Below are 15,494 nucleotides of genomic sequence, written 5' to 3'. Positions count from 1 at the left end.
GAAGCAAGCTTGTTCCTAATTTGAACTAATAAAAAAAATTTAAAAAGAGTGCTTGAAAGAATAAAGGGCTATGATGAAGAATGAGTGATTTTTTTTTTATTTGAGTCTCAGAGGGATATGATCAAATGATTAAGAAAATTGTTACAAAGGAGACAATTACTGAACTTTTTCAGAGTAGAAGACAAGTCACAAAAATAGGGAACAAAATTTTTTAAATGTCTGTTTTTTTTTTTTACAAAACAAAAGAGAGCTCATTTTAAAGCACTATAGGCTTTGTAAAAGTAAAAAATAGGAGCATGAAGACATGCTCAATGTCTTCAAAACCAAGAGAATAGTCATGCTAACCAAGAACATGCAGCCAGCAAAGATCTTTTCAATAAAGATTATGTTAGAAATTTTAAATTACTATACTATACCCAGGAAAAGAAGTTCTCACAGTTGGTCCATGAACACCTCTCTATCCATAAAGGCAGCAAGATTTTAAAGAGCTTTTATTTGTTGTACTATCTCAGAAAACATGTGCCCAACTGGGAGTGAAGAAAATATTTTAGCTATTGAGTCTGCTAAGGCGCATTTTAATATAAATATTATGGCTTTTGTAGCCATTGACTAGAACTTAGCTTAAGAGTTGAATGAGAATTCTTCATTACCCCGGGGTACTTAAAAATGAAATCCTAAACTTGGACACTTGGGATGTCAAAGGAGGAGACAAAATGAAAGGTTTCAACATAAAAGTCTGTTGGTAGTCGTTAAATTAAATTTTCATTTTTATTAAAAAGCTGTGTTTTAAATATCTGACTGTGGGTTTGCCTGGATTAGAAAGACTAACATGCTGATAAAGTCACTAAGTCAGTAGAGTTAGGCTTTCTACTAAAATACCACTATTTTACTGTTATGTTGAAAAATATTGTCAGCAGACAGCAGCATAGAAAGCAAACAGCACTTAACTCTGAGGGCCCCTAGCTCATTCAGTGCTGATTGCATGTAAAAGCCAATAGGAAACATTAGCTTGATGACCGAGGGAGCTCCATCAGCTAGCTACCTTATAATTTGTGTACTTGGGTTTGGTATCTTTGGCCTATGAAGACACTTTGTGAACTTTAGAATTAAGGAAGTCAAAATCATTCCCTAAGTCCCCATTGGTATTTGAAGATCATATTTTATTAGAGCTTTAATGTGGAACTAAAGAACTAAAGATTATTCAAATCACATCTGTAGATACTGACCAAAATAATATCTTTTTTCAATTTGTGGGTGTTTAGTCTCTTCTTATAAGAATGCAATTTATGTGAAAATGCTAATGTGAAATTATTTTAAGTACTTTGGGAGATGATGGACTTGTCCTACCTATGTTTTAAAATTAGTAAATATTGTCTAACTAAGCATGATAGATGGTTTTAATTTATATTAATTAAGAGATTACAAATAATACACATATCACTATATGGTATTAATAAATACAATTGAAATAAAAAATAAATAATATGGCTTTCAAAATAACTATTTTGACAGTTACTGTGAGCACCAATTTAGGGCTTTAAATCTCTTTTTGCTGTCAACACTAAAATTAATTCAGAGCCATGTCACCTAGGGTAATAGAATAAGGTCAACCAAAATACCTTTTTCGGAAAAGCAACAACTAGCTGTTAATGGCAAAGTCAACATTTTTAGAATCCTAACAGGCAGGGTATAGCTTAAAGGGACAGTGCTTTTTTAACATACACATGGCCCTGGGTTCATCTCTAACACCAAAAAGAAAAAAAATCTAGAAAATAATCAAAGGCTTACAGCAGCCTAGACAGCAAGTGTTCCATCAAGCTGAATGTGTCGGGACTGTGTGGAATATGATCTGACTAGTGAATTCCAAGAACATGAACATGAGCCTACTGCTACTCTGCTTTGGCTGTGCAATGAGTTCCCTGGTCAGAAACAATGCAGTGCAGTAAGGCATGGCGGTGGATAAGGTGTTCTGCAAGTCCCTGGGCAACAGTTTGAGCAGAAGCTTCTGTACATGAAGTACAAACTCATAACCAGAATTCAAGCATCTATCCTTGTAAGGACAAAGTGCTGCCCTTTCCATGATGGATGTGTTCTAATGCTGTCAACCCGCCACCACTCTGAAAGAGGGAATTCCTCCCACAGTCCACCTTCTTTGGATAGTCCTCAGGTGTCTGTCTGTTATATGACCCCAGATCCCATCAAGTTGATGGTGAATATCATCACTCACAATGTCAGAGACATCAAAGCTGGAGGGCCCCTTCCCCACATCTCTCCACCTTCAGTTCATTTCACTCTTCAAAAATGACCAGATGTTCATCTGCTATGGAGGGCTTTCTGTATCTGGGTCAATACATCAGTCAGTTTTAATATTGGACACATTTCCCAAATCCATAGCTTTAAATGAGAGCACTACAGCACACACAATGCAGAGGATAGGGGCCTAAATGTCAGGGCAATGCGGGAAACTGCTAGAAGGCCATGACACAGGTGTGAGGGGATCACCATGTTGTGTTTTTCTTCCACAACAAACTTAGAGGTGTGTGCTACTCATATTTCCTCCTATTTTTAAGGAGTCATAGATTTAATACCCTGTAAGGCTCCACAGCAATGGCACAGCCCACTCTCTGATGTGCAATGAGCCACACAACATATCTATCAAGAATGGAAATCCCATTTCATCCTCTCTCCTCTCAAGTCTTGTGGTCACATGCTGCAGTTATTCTTGGGGTCATGTGCAGGCTAGAGGATGCTTTCTTGTCATAGGATTAAACAGGTGTCCTTATACAACTGATCAAAAGGACTTCAAGCTTCAATATTTTTGTAGCTATCACGTCTCTATTGACTCTTTGATACAGTCACAGAAAGACTTTATTTAGAAGCCAGAGTTTTTTCAAAATTCATTCTGTTCCTCAAGAAAAATAGTAAGAAAAACAAAAACAGACAAACAAACAAAAAACAGGACCAGAGAGATGACACAGACATTAAGAGCACAAGCTGCTTTTCCTGAGGATCCAGGTTCAATCCCCAAGGCCCACAAGTCTGCCCATAACCATCTGTAACTTTAGTTTCTAGGGATCTGATGTTCTCTTCTGGCCTCTACCAGCATTGCACACATGTGGTGTACATACTTACATGCAGTCAACACACACACACACACACACACACACACACACACACACACAATTTTTAAAGAAAAAAATCAAAAGCTAAATTCTTTACATTTTATTTGACAAAATAATACACATTAAATATTAGTAAAGACAGGGAAGTAATTCGTATTGGTGCACTTGAAGGTTCTTAGAAAACAACTTAGAAAGAAACCTGGCAGACTTGGCAGGTACCCGCTTTCAAAAGTAAGAAAGGAGTCAAGTGAAAAAGCTTACCAGAAGAGGATAAATTTTGTCAAAGCATTTTTCGGTGTAAATATTTATCTGTGGCCTGTACACTTCACCTTATCTCATGTTACATTATATGCATAATGAGCATAAAGTGCAGATGTGATAAATACTTATTAAACTGAAGAACTAGCGAAGATCCTCAACTGCATCATTTCAAACAAACAAACCAGCTCGTACTTTTGAGCCTTTTGGTGACACGATTCGACAGGGGGTCATATTCCAATTGATTGGCTCCTTGGAAGAAGTAGTAGTGTCCTAAAATGGAAACAAATTCAATTCTTTAATTCTTATCGTGTCTTCCTTTAAAACATAGAGTTAATTTTATAGGTTATCTAGACTACAAAAGGTGTGACTGAGATGTCAATATCGGGGACCCTTGGCAGTGCACCCTGCTCTGATGTTCCCCCCTGAGCAAGTCACTCTCTGGGTGGAGGTCTCAAGACTAGGATCTAGGTCAGGCATACAGTGATCTGGAAGGAGGAAAAGGCTAGAGAAAACTCAAATTTGTTTTTGAATCTTGGTCCACTCAACAGGAGAGGAGAAGGAATAAAATGAGGTTCCCATTCTTGTTAAACGTGTCATGCAGCTCATCTCACACAATGTGGGTTGTATTGTTGCTATGTGACACTGATAGGCAAGTTTGCTCAGGCTGAAGTGGAACATATTCACACCACAAACACAAGCATCTTATACCCACCCTGGATCCCAGTCTGTGGTATCACACTTTAAAATGTGATTTCCAATATTTTCCCACTCTATTTACCTTTGAAAGAGAAGCCTGCATCAATTTTAGGCTTAATTCCTGAGAAGTGCAAGGAAATAAGTTTGGGATAAGTAGGGTCCATGGACTGCTTCCTCACATCGTATCTGTAGGAGGAAACAGCAGGAACACAATGAGAAAATGGGCTTCATAACATGAAGCCCACGTTGGTCTTTCCTGAGAGAGTTTTAAATGTACTGATGAAAAATGCAAAGACATAAACAGTTGGTTGGTTTTCCCTAAGTAACTACAAGGGTCAAAACTTGAACCTTGACTCTAGTCAAATCTCTTTCCATTCTCACAGTGCTTTCCCCACTGCTTAGTCCCTTCCCACACAGCCTGGCATTGAAGAGGGCTTGATATGCGACATTCCTCAGTGGCCCAATGACTTAGTTGTCTATCACCATTTTTTGCAAATCTTTTCTAGCAAGACACATATCAATGATTTTTTCCCACAGTGAAGAGAAGGGGTACTTAAGAGTCATGGAACCAATGGGTTTCGAACATCCATGTTAAAGAAAAACTAAAAGTAAAACAAGTCATGTCCACACTGGAGAGTGGGGGGGCCCTAGTATTTCCATAAAGTCTCTTTTACCACTGAGTGAAAAGAGTCAATTTTTCTTTAGACTTCCACATGACAGTTGAAACATAGTTGTCTTATTTTTCATTCAGTTTAGTTCTCCAACCATTGTTTGCTTGACACTGTCCCTCTGGAATTTAGGAAAAGGAATTCCCCTGTCAGTTGGAAGTATAAAGGGGGAACCAGTAGTCAGACAAATTTCTAAGAATGTTAGATTACTCTGGGTGGTGGTGATACACAGCTTTAATCCCAGCCCTCAGGAGGCAGAGGCAGGCAGATCTCTGTAAGTTTGAGGCTAGCCTGGTCTGCAGAGTGAGTTCCAGGACAGCCAAGACTGTTTCACAGAGAAACCCTGTCTTGAAAAATCAATCAATCATCAATAACAACAAAATAAAGAATGTTGGATTACAATAAACTGCACCTGTTTGTCACCTATTCAGAAAGTCTTATTTGGTGAAATCACAAGTCCTATTTCTCAAACAAGGCTAAAGTTGTCAAACCAATTCATGTCACAAATATATGGCATTCAGTTGAAATTAGATATTGAATTTTAAGTATTCAAGAAAACATAGAGGCTTTATTATCTTAGTATAACCTGTTAATGTCTTATGCCAAGTATGCAAACTGTTTTCTTCAGAAGAACGTAGGGATGATCCCTCCCTCTTTCAACATTAGGTGAGTAAGATAACCAGGCCCTGGTTTCCTTGTGGCTCTCTTGTCACACAAAGGGCAGGCTACTCATGTTGTCTTCTGGGTCCACTGGTTATGAGAAGGAGTCCTGGAGTCCAAACACTCTCCAAAATGAAATTAAATAAAAACCAAAGGCCCAGAGTAAAGAACCAGGTCGATAGTGACTGTTTCAGACCTGTGTTCTCTTGCTGCCTATCCCTAGGCAAAGAAATTAGAAACCTTCATAGAAAAGCTGCCTTCTGTATCCAGTGCCCTCACACAGTCATGCCTGTAGGCAAAAACTCCAATAAAATAAAAATTTTAAATATGCAGATGATCATTAAAAAGCAAACAAACAAACGAAAGCTGACTTCTTGAAAATTCCAAGATGTGCCTGCTTCTCAAATCTTTGTGGACAAAGTGCCTGCCATTGGACCTCACCTCCAATATCGTCTATCCGAGAAGAAGTAGACCTTATGATGAGATGGGTCAAAGATGGCTGCATCAATGTTTTTCACAAACGCAGGGAAGCCCAGAGAGGATATGTTTCTGGGATAGTGTGGCTGTGCTACTAAGTTGTTTATTAACCAGTACTTGTCATCTATAAGGACAAAGACAAAGAACACAACAAAATCACACCAAAGAATAATACAAATACTGACTTACTATAAAACATCTCTCTTGTGCAGAATTCTAAAATTAATTTTATTTTATTTGTGCTTGGGGGTGGGAGGCAAACCTGAGACTCCATCCATAGTAAATAGGTTCTCTGTCACTGAGAAATTGTCACCCCAGTCTTTTTTGTTCTCAATCATTGGTTTACCTCCCTGGTTCTATGGTTTGGATGTGTTAAGTGCCATTGACTCATCTTTTATACACCTATCCCAGAACTTATCAATCAGATCTCTGATAACAGAATTGATACCCTTCCCTTTACTTCTCTCCTCCTTAAAGTGTTCTCAGTGGCAGAACCAAGCATTGGAGTTACCTTTAAAAAGAAAGAGTTGATTTCTGCCTTTGATTTCATAAGCAGCTTGAATACCAGATGGGATGGTTGGCCACATGGAAGAAATTGAAGTGACGGTGGCTGGACTCCCAGGCAACATCCACCAGACGAACCTGGTGGGAAACGCATTTCATAAATGTGAAAAACTGCTGTAGATTTGTATTCTTCAAAAACACAAATGAGAACTTGTGAAATGATTCAGTATTTTTTTCTTGCACATTCTATTCCAGGGATTTCTGTGTGCGAGCACCTTGAAAGAAAACCTGACTTAAATAGGAACCCCCCCCAAAAAAACACCCAGGGTCTGGACTCCAGGGATCTAAGATTCTGGTGTGGCTTCACAAGGTTGTAAGGTTATCTGGTTTTGAAGAAATTACTGTTTTATAATCTCAAAAGCAGGAATCCATCCTCTGTCCCACGCATTAGCCCTCCCCACTGCTCTCCCTGCTAGCCAGCATCTGTTTACATCTCTGCTCCAAAACAGAAACTAGAGTCATTCTGGAATTCTCCACGTACAAGGAAGCCTACACATGATCTTCTTCAAGAGTTCGTGAGTGTGTGTGTGTGTGTTGGGGGGAAGGTCTTCATGTATATGTATATGTGTTTGTGAACATGTATGTGGAGACCACAAGTGTCTTCCTCAATCACTCCACACCCTCTATCTTTTGAGACATATGTTCTCATTGAGCCTGGATTTTTGGGTTCAGTTAGACTGGGTTAGACTCCACAAGCCCCAGCAACCCTGCCCTCCTTCCCTGCACTGGGATTCCTAGTCCATGCAGCTGCCCCTGGGCATTTCTGTGTGGGGCTGGGGACTAATATCAGGCTTTCTTTGAACACTGCATACTTTGCCAACCGAACCATCTCCTCAACCTCTGAGACCTCATCATTTTTACCTGGGCTTCTCCACTTCCTGTCTTTTAATTCCCCAGCCAGATTCCTACTACAAAGCAATTTTTTTCACACACTAGCTTCCTAGTCAACACAAATGGCATCACACCAATTCACTATTTAAAAAAAAAAAATCTAAGATCTCTCTAAAACTTGGGAATCAAGTTCTACAAATTTACCTTACAAATTTGATCTACATCCTTTCAAATATCTTCTGACAAAAAACAAACAAATAAAAAACTAGCAGATTTAGCGACATATCCTGTAGCATTCATTAGCTATGAAAATGACCATACCTGTCTTTAAAGAAAAGGATTTTGTCTCCCACTGTTGTGACGGCATCAAAGCTCAAGCTTTGCTGACAGATAGTTGCTGCTGATGGAATGACAGGATTTCTCAAGGGTGGGTTTTTCACTGGGGATCCTGAAAATACATTTTGATGTTCATTTGGGGAAATTTTGTAAGAGGAAAGGCTATTCTTTTTAAATATTCTGTTTCTTAAAAGAAAATACAAAACAGTCATGCTTCCAATGAAATTCATAAGAAGCCTGCCCTGAGGACTTTGTCCCACTTAGTGGCAGCATCACAGATGAGAATAATTGAATTTCTTTTCTCCGGAGGCCCCATCAACAGATCAGTGATGCCATTGTTAGAACACATTCCAAATATGAGGCGAAATTACGATAGTGTTTGCAGCCTATCACATGACATTTAAATTACTAAAATCTTCTAAATATACAAATGAGATTATTCATAAGAACACAGGGTATAGTATGGCAAATTATGAGGTTCAGCTTACCATAGAGAGACTGAATACTTTGTATGTCATCAGCAGGAAGGCGGAATGTGTTGGGGTTAACATAACTATAGCTAGGGTACATTACTGAGTTTGGATTGTTGGAATGCCGCAGCCCCAAGGAATGGCCAAGTTCATGAACAGCAACGAGGAACAGGTTTGTGCCTGAGAAGCAAGGAGGTAAAAGAATAAATCTGTGAAATGGATTATCACTTTTTATTTAACTCACACATGAAATTGTACATGTTTACAGGATATTATGTGATATTTTGATGGCTACACTCATTGCATAATGTTCAAGACAAGATAAATATATCTTTTCAAATATGTACCACTTTTTTGTGGTGAAAGCACTCAAAATCCTTTCTTTCCAGCCTTTTGAAATCAATAGTACACTACTATTGTCTATAGTTGTATTGATGCACCACAGTGTCAAGACTATGGCTCCATGCTCCTAACTGTGACTTAGCACCAAGGGCTCAGCCATCACCCATCCATCGCCCCTTTCTCCTCAGCCACTGGGAACCACCATTCTGTTGTAACATTTGTGAGACTAACTTTTCTCATGTCTCAATATGAATGAGATAATAGGGTGCTCATCTTCTTATGCCTGACCTTTTTACAGAAAACCCAGTTCCATTCAAGGGATGGGAGCCAATCCTTTAGTGGCTGAATGTCATCCCCCTGTGACTATGCTGTGCCATGTGAGTGCAGGTGCCTGCAGAGGCCACAGTTGGGCAGTTGTGAGCTGTCCAACCTGGGTACTGGGAATAGAACTAGAAAGAGGGCCCTCTACCAGCTAGGTACACTCTGAGCCATCTTTCCACCCCATTGCCTTGCCATTTGGAAGGAAATAATACAACATCTAACACAGTAGAGGGGATGTTTGAGGCTCCTTTGCTTGTTTCCCAGCTCTTTCAAATAGCTTTTCTCAGCCTCAATAGTGTTGTCATTATAGGCTAGGTAAGTACTGCCAGAGCCATCCTCTATTACAGATATTTAGAGATCTCTAGTTGCACCACTCTGTGGAAGTATGAATCCCCACTTCTGTTTTTAACTGAAAATGTCCCTTTGGAGCCAAAATTGTCTATAGTTATGGACCATCTCATTGCCAGATAAGTGAAACATTCTGGCATGATTCTTCCTAACATAAATCACAGGTATGTTTGATAGCTCACATTGCTTCAAATTCTTTCTTAAAGCTGGGACAATTGCATGTGTCTGTTGTCCAAGCCACTCAGGAGACTGAAACAGGGGGATTGGATAAGTCTAGAAATTCAAGTTCATAAGGTTTTGTAAAATTAACTCCCATCAATGTTCATCTGCAAACAGGGACTTTCTGTTTGTCTGGTTTTCTGTTAAGTTGCATGCTCCTGGGGAGGATTTGTCCTTTTTGTCTCTGAATCAAAAATGTCACTCAACACTGTAACAGAAACTCATCAAGCACCTATCAGAATCTTCATTACTGGTTCAAAACAATACATCAATACTGGGTATGGTACTATATGCCCATATCCCAACTCAGAAAGATGGTGTAGGGGGAACATGAGTTCAAGGTCAGCCTGGGCCACACAGATAGAATTTTCAAAAACACCCTTTTTAAAATATAAAGTCAAATCAATTTTTAAATTAAGACCAGGAATAGCCAGGTGGTGGTGGCACATACCTTTAATCCCAGCACTTGGAAGGCAGAGTCAGGAGAATCTCTGTGAGTTCAAGTCCAGCCTGGTCTACAAAGCTACACAGAGAAACCCTGTCTTGGCAGGGGGAGAAGGTCAGGAGCCAATAGTACATGTTCTAGTCATACACAAACTTGCTACTGACTTTTGCTTGTTCTCCTCAGGTGAGAGCAACTGCACTGATTTACGTTTCTACGGTCCATTAGAATTCCAAAGCATTGTCACTTGGTGAAGAACTTGCAACCAGCCCCCAAATGACCCTAGAGAAAATCTCACACATGGACCATATTTGGTTGAGAACGTGTAGTTCAGCAAGTGCCAAATCATACATGATCTACCTTTCAGCCTTCAAAATGCCTTTATCAAAGCTGTGTCAAAGCAGTAGTCTATGTGTCTACCTTTCTATTTGTAAAAATATAGCTATACATCATATGAAAAATCAGTCAGAGAAGGGAGATTCAGGGTAGAGAGACCACATTCTTGAATGTCTCCCTATGTTTTCCACATGAATGAACTGTATAATTGAGAACTTCCAAGAGATATTAGAAAAGCAACTGAAATGATGGCTTAAATTTTCTTTTCCTAGGGATGGCCTCTAATAATAATAATAAATTAATAATAAGTTAACCTCATTCCCCATTATCTGAGTGGTATAGTGAGTTCCTGTTCCAATTGATTGATTGGACATTCTGAAAATGGTATCCCAAGATCAAGCAAGGCTCCCAGACTACCTAAGAGCTTATCCATAGGGATCTGTAAATTTTCTATAAATATCTTGCCACGTCATCATGAATCTAAGAAATTGTCACTATACAATCAATCACAGAATTAGCGTTTGCTTTTAAGTTTATAGATTTTACTGGCAAAACCCTTTCCAAGAGTTTACTGTACAGAACTTGCTCATAGGATCACTAACGTAATCACACCCAATACCCCAGTTTGCAATGAGGAAACATTGGACTAAATATATAAAATCTTAAATTTGATTTAGAGGTAAACAATCAAAATTTAACATTTAAGACTATAATATTTCATCAAAATGTATTCTTTCAAGATCAGGGCCTATGTTAAATTTAGTTATGGTTAGTTTTCATTAAAAAAAAGAAAGAAAACTCTCCTACCTCGAGAACCTTTACTCCAGGTCTCTGCCTCATCAAAATGTGCGTCTCCTTGGATACCGGGTCCAGGGTAAAAAGCATGTGCTATTGTGCCACCTCTGCCATCAAAAGCACTGAAGTCTCCATGAGCTTTTTAAAACAAAGAAAGTCATTAGTCAGCTACATCTGTCAGAAGGTATGCCATCACAGAGCACAACACTTGGTGGCATCATGGGTGTGTTGAATGATGCCGTCACACAGCCTGACAAATGACACAGGTGAAGCTGTGTACCTCCAGATGCAAACAGTATCATAATGTCCGCCTGGCCTGTATAAATCTTCCTGAATCTCAACGGGGTCACATCACTCCAGACTCGAAAAGCTTTCTGAAATGCCCTGTCAACGTCCTCACGCTTCATGTCAGGGGTGTAATTATAGATCCTGTGTTAGAGAAAGAGGGAAACAAACATGACATTATTGGTTAATTTCATCTCTTCTAGTCTCTTAGTTCTGCACCCACGCCTGCCAGAAGAACTTCCCCACGTACGGACAGTCCATGTTAAAAAAATGTTGAACTTCAAACCATTTTTTTCTTTGGAAAACCTTTATCAATCAAAATGTAATTTAATTTCTTCTTATTTATAAGTTACTAGTAATTATTGTGAAGGATTCACTTTCTTTTTTATTAATTTATTTTTTACATTCCAATCGCAGTTCCCCCTCACTCCTCTCCTCCTGCTCCCCCTACAACCCACCTTCTCCCATCTGCTCCATGGAGAGGGTAAGGTCTTCCCTAGGAAGTTTGTGAAGTCTGTCCCATCATCTAGTTGAGGCAGGAGCAAGGCACCTCTCCATCCCCACACCCTTGTGTCTAGGCTGGGCAAGGTTCTCTCCATATAGAATGGGTTCCACTAAGTCAATTTGTGCATTAGTGTTAGATCTTGCACCCACTGCCATTGACCTCATACATCGTCCCAGTCACACCATTGTTACCTATATTTAGAGAGTCTAGTTTGGTCTTATGGAGGTTCCCTGAGTCAGTGATCTCTCACTAGCTCAGGTCAGGTGATTATGTGGGTTTCCCCATCATCGTCTTGACTTCTTTGTTCATATTTTTGCTCCTCCCTCACTTCAATTGAGCTTGGCTCAATGGTTAGTTGTGGATTTCTTCATCTTCTTCCATCTGTTTCTGGAAGAGGGTTCAAGCTTCTCTGGGGTTGTAGATTGTATGCTGGGTATCTTTTGCTTTATTTCTGGTGTCCACTTATGAGTGAGGTTTTGGGTTACCTCACTTAGGATGGTTTGTTTTCTAGTTCTGTCCATTTGCCTGTAAATTTTAGTATATCATTGTTTCTTACAGCTGAGTAGTACTCTGTTGTATAAATGTACCACATTTTCTTTATCGATTCTTCAGTTGAAACCTCATAGAAGAGGATTTGCTTTCATAAAAACAAATAGGCATTGTGCCCAAACTCCACATTTGTCCATCTTTAATATTCTGCAGACTTCTGTCTTTTATTTGTATTCGATTCAGTTTTGTTTGGTTTGCTTGCAGTTTTTCTGTTCTGCACTGGACTGACTGACAAGAGAATGACTGCAAGTCTTCCTTCAGTGAACAACTGTCCTTATAGAGATAATGAATTGTGTGTGTAGGGGGATGTGCCTGGGTAGGTATGTGTGTTGTGTGCGCATGCATGCATGTAGAGCCCTGAAGTAGACTCAGGTGTCTTCTCAATCATGCTCCACTTTATTTATTGAGGCAGAATCTCTCAACCATACCAGAGACCTTGATTCTGCTAGTCTCCCTAGCCAGCTTGCCCTAGGCATCTCTTATCTCTGCCTTCCATGTGCTGGGATTACAGACAGCCACCATGCCTGTAATGGTGTTCCCATGGACTCTTGGGATCTGAACTCTGACTCCCACGTATGACAAGCACTTTCTCCATTGAGCCATCACCTTAACAGCATACAGAGGCTACTCTTAGATTTAAAACTTTGTTGTGGCTAAATGTTTCAGGTTTCTAGAAGCCACACCCATGGGAAAGTAGAATTCACTAGGGTGTATACGAACATTACCTGTAGGTGAGGTGATGCTTCGTCCATTTTTGCATCCCCGGCAATTCTCTGAGATTCTCCACATCAGGAACTCCACATCGAGGTGTGTGCATTATCATCAGAGTCTGGCTGTCCAGTTGCCCAGTTGCTTTGAGCCCAAAGAACTGCTGCATTTCCTGGATTTTTTCTTCAAGGAGGTTTCTCTTGGCTTTCCATTTTGTTTTTTGAATTCTGTCCTCTTTAAGGTCATAAAATTTTGTCAAGTACCTCTGGACAAAACACAAGTAACATACTCAGTTATACTGTACATGCTGTACACGGCCAGGGTTCTGTTGGGAGCCCTGCAAACATGGCCAGCAACATGATGATTTCCCTGAACTAGGTATTTCAATCACAGCCTACATTATTACTATTTAGACACCAACTACAAGGAAGAAAAAAATTAACTTCCTATGCTATTTAAACATGTCATAGTCAGACTCACCAAAGACCGGTGGAAAACTACTTGTTATTCTGTGTCTTCAGGTTTGCTTCTGGGTTTTTAGAAGCTATTTTAACATTGACTATAGAAGGACACATTGTAAGTGGCAAAATCTTTATTTTCAGGGTGCTTAAGCCATTTAGGTTGCATCAAAACTTGACTTAACCGGCAAAGGTAGCTTAGTGATGGGACACTTGCCTAGCATGCTCGAAGATCTGGATTTGATCCCCAGCATTGGGAAAAATCTTGACATAGCAGAAGACTTGGATAAATTCAAAGTAAAAATAATGTTAGAAAATAGAGCCAGCTCCTGATGAGGACAATACAGAAGGGCCATCTGAGTTCACAAGTTCAAGGCCAGACAGGACAACACAGCTGACCCGTTCTCAAAAAGGAATGTAGGTAATTTTAGAAAATAGGAGGTCATCTTTTAAATTAGAAAAGGTAAGATTTTAAAAACACTTATGAAATGAATAAATATCTGAGGTAAATGAACATGGAGGGAGAATGCTGTAACTATCATGAAAATTTGAAGCTATTACATCAATTACACCTTGTCCAAATCTCACATTATTAATGGACATTAAATTACTAATACAAATAAAAGACAAAATGGGGGTGGGAGACCAAAAGACAGCACTCTATTAGACATGTAATTCAATTATATTGAGCTAAACTATTTACCCATAGGTTTTTGTAGATAGCACAATTATTCACCAATTTAATAACATTCTTTCAAAATCATAACTTCATTTGGATATTCCTCGATGGAAAACCAAACATGCTGAAAAGAAAACAGCTACCTATGCTGATTTTTCCAATCAAATCATACTGTTCAAAATAAAACTTACAAATTCAGTAGATATTAAAGACACAGGCTAGGCCAGTTCAGCCCTGTCATACTCACTTCAGCAAATTCGGTTTCATTTATAGGAATGGCCCCACAGGCAGACACCTGCAAGACCACGAGGAGCATGAGGAACTTCATTGTGACCAGATCTCTCAGCAGAGCTCTGCTCTCTAAGTTCCCTTAAAGTCCGCTTTATATAACACTTTAGTCCGGATCTGTGAACGTGAAATCCTCTGAGTGACTCACAGTTGATATCATCTCTTACTGTACTTCAGAAGCATGTGAATGGACAGTGGGTCAAAGTGCCATACAAGTCATCACTCACCTAATCATGTCTAGAGTATTTCTTCAAAATGACCAGTGAGCCTGAGCTTCTACTTACTTATAAGCATAGGTAAGACACAACAACAAATCTACCAAAACTCTGCCAGTAGAGTTTTGGAAAGCTTGGTGTTGTCCATTCTCCTTACAATGCTTTCCTTATACTCATTACAGAAGAAGTGCTTTAAAGGAGATTTTAAAAGAATGTGTGGAGAAAATACTTTTGCTAGAATATGCTGTGTGGACAGAACTCTGTCTAACCCCTTTAATCCCATCACAAGCATCTTCTAGATGAATAGTCTAGGGTATGGGTGTACAAGTGGGCTACTCTCTCCAATCTCTCTGAGATGGGACATGCTGGCTACTTCCTAATGTTAATTTTAATGAATTTTAGGGGCCTATTAGATGATTTAGCAGACAAAGATACTTCCTCCAAAACTTCATGACCTGAGTTGGATCTCCAGGAACCCACATAGTGAGTGGAAGGTGAGGACACATGTTTGGAAGTTGTCCGCTAGCCTTCACAAGCCTATTATGGCATGCATGCACACAGAGAGACATATATAATAAACAAATGAATGAATATTGATGTTTCGGTTATCATGCAAAACAACAGATCCAGTATGGCTTCTTCATACACATGTGTCCTATGCTTTGTTCTCCTTTGTTCCCCTTTTCTAACGATTTTAGAAGTTTCAGACAGGAAGAGAAGGAACACACACTCCCACCCCTGCCACCACACTATCCCGTATCCTTACCCTACCTCTTTCATATTCTGTGGCTTGATTTCTAGGTGACCCACTTGGAATGGGGACAATATGCTTTAACCTACTTATGCTATTGTGACAATTAAATGAGACAGTGAGTTAAGCACTCTAGTGACAGGAAGTTCCCCACTGTTACCCAGTCAA

General features: G+C 39.5%; 1 protein-coding gene across 1 annotated transcript; it reads right to left on the bottom strand.

The window, feature by feature from the left end:
• Positions 1–3,207: 3,207 nt before the first annotated feature.
• Positions 3,208–14,478, bottom strand: Mmp12 (matrix metallopeptidase 12). The gene is made up of 10 exons (XM_027415185.2): positions 14,320–14,478; positions 12,953–13,200; positions 11,169–11,317; positions 10,901–11,026; positions 8,104–8,265; positions 7,601–7,727; positions 6,396–6,526; positions 5,849–6,008; positions 4,162–4,265; positions 3,208–3,653 (listed from the first exon to the last, which is right to left on the bottom strand). The coding sequence occupies exons 1-10, from the start codon at positions 14,398–14,400 to the stop codon at positions 3,547–3,549; spliced, it is 1,395 nt and encodes a 464-aa protein (XP_027270986.1). The 5' UTR covers positions 14,401–14,478; the 3' UTR covers positions 3,208–3,546.
• Positions 14,479–15,494: the final 1,016 nt, after the last annotated feature.

Source organism: Cricetulus griseus, chromosome 4, assembly GCF_003668045.3.
Source record: "Cricetulus griseus strain 17A/GY chromosome 4, alternate assembly CriGri-PICRH-1.0, whole genome shotgun sequence".
In the NCBI taxonomy this organism is placed as follows: domain Eukaryota; kingdom Metazoa; phylum Chordata; class Mammalia; order Rodentia; family Cricetidae; genus Cricetulus; species Cricetulus griseus.
This window is presented reverse-complemented; position numbering and strand designations above follow the sequence as displayed.

Excerpts from the sequence above, each read along its gene's own strand:
- Mmp12 (XM_027415185.2), bottom strand. The coding sequence starts at position 14,400 with ATGAAGTTCCTCATGCTCCTCGTGGTCTTGCAGGTGTCTGCCTGTGGG. Across the intron at positions 8,266-10,900 it reads CTGGAGTAAAGGTTCTCGAG|GCACAAACCTGTTCCTCGTT; the intron begins GTAGGAGAGTTT and ends CTTGCTTCTCAG. Across the intron at positions 7,728-8,103 it reads AAGTATTCAGTCTCTCTATG|GATCCCCAGTGAAAAACCCA; the intron begins GTAAGCTGAACC and ends ATGTATTTTCAG.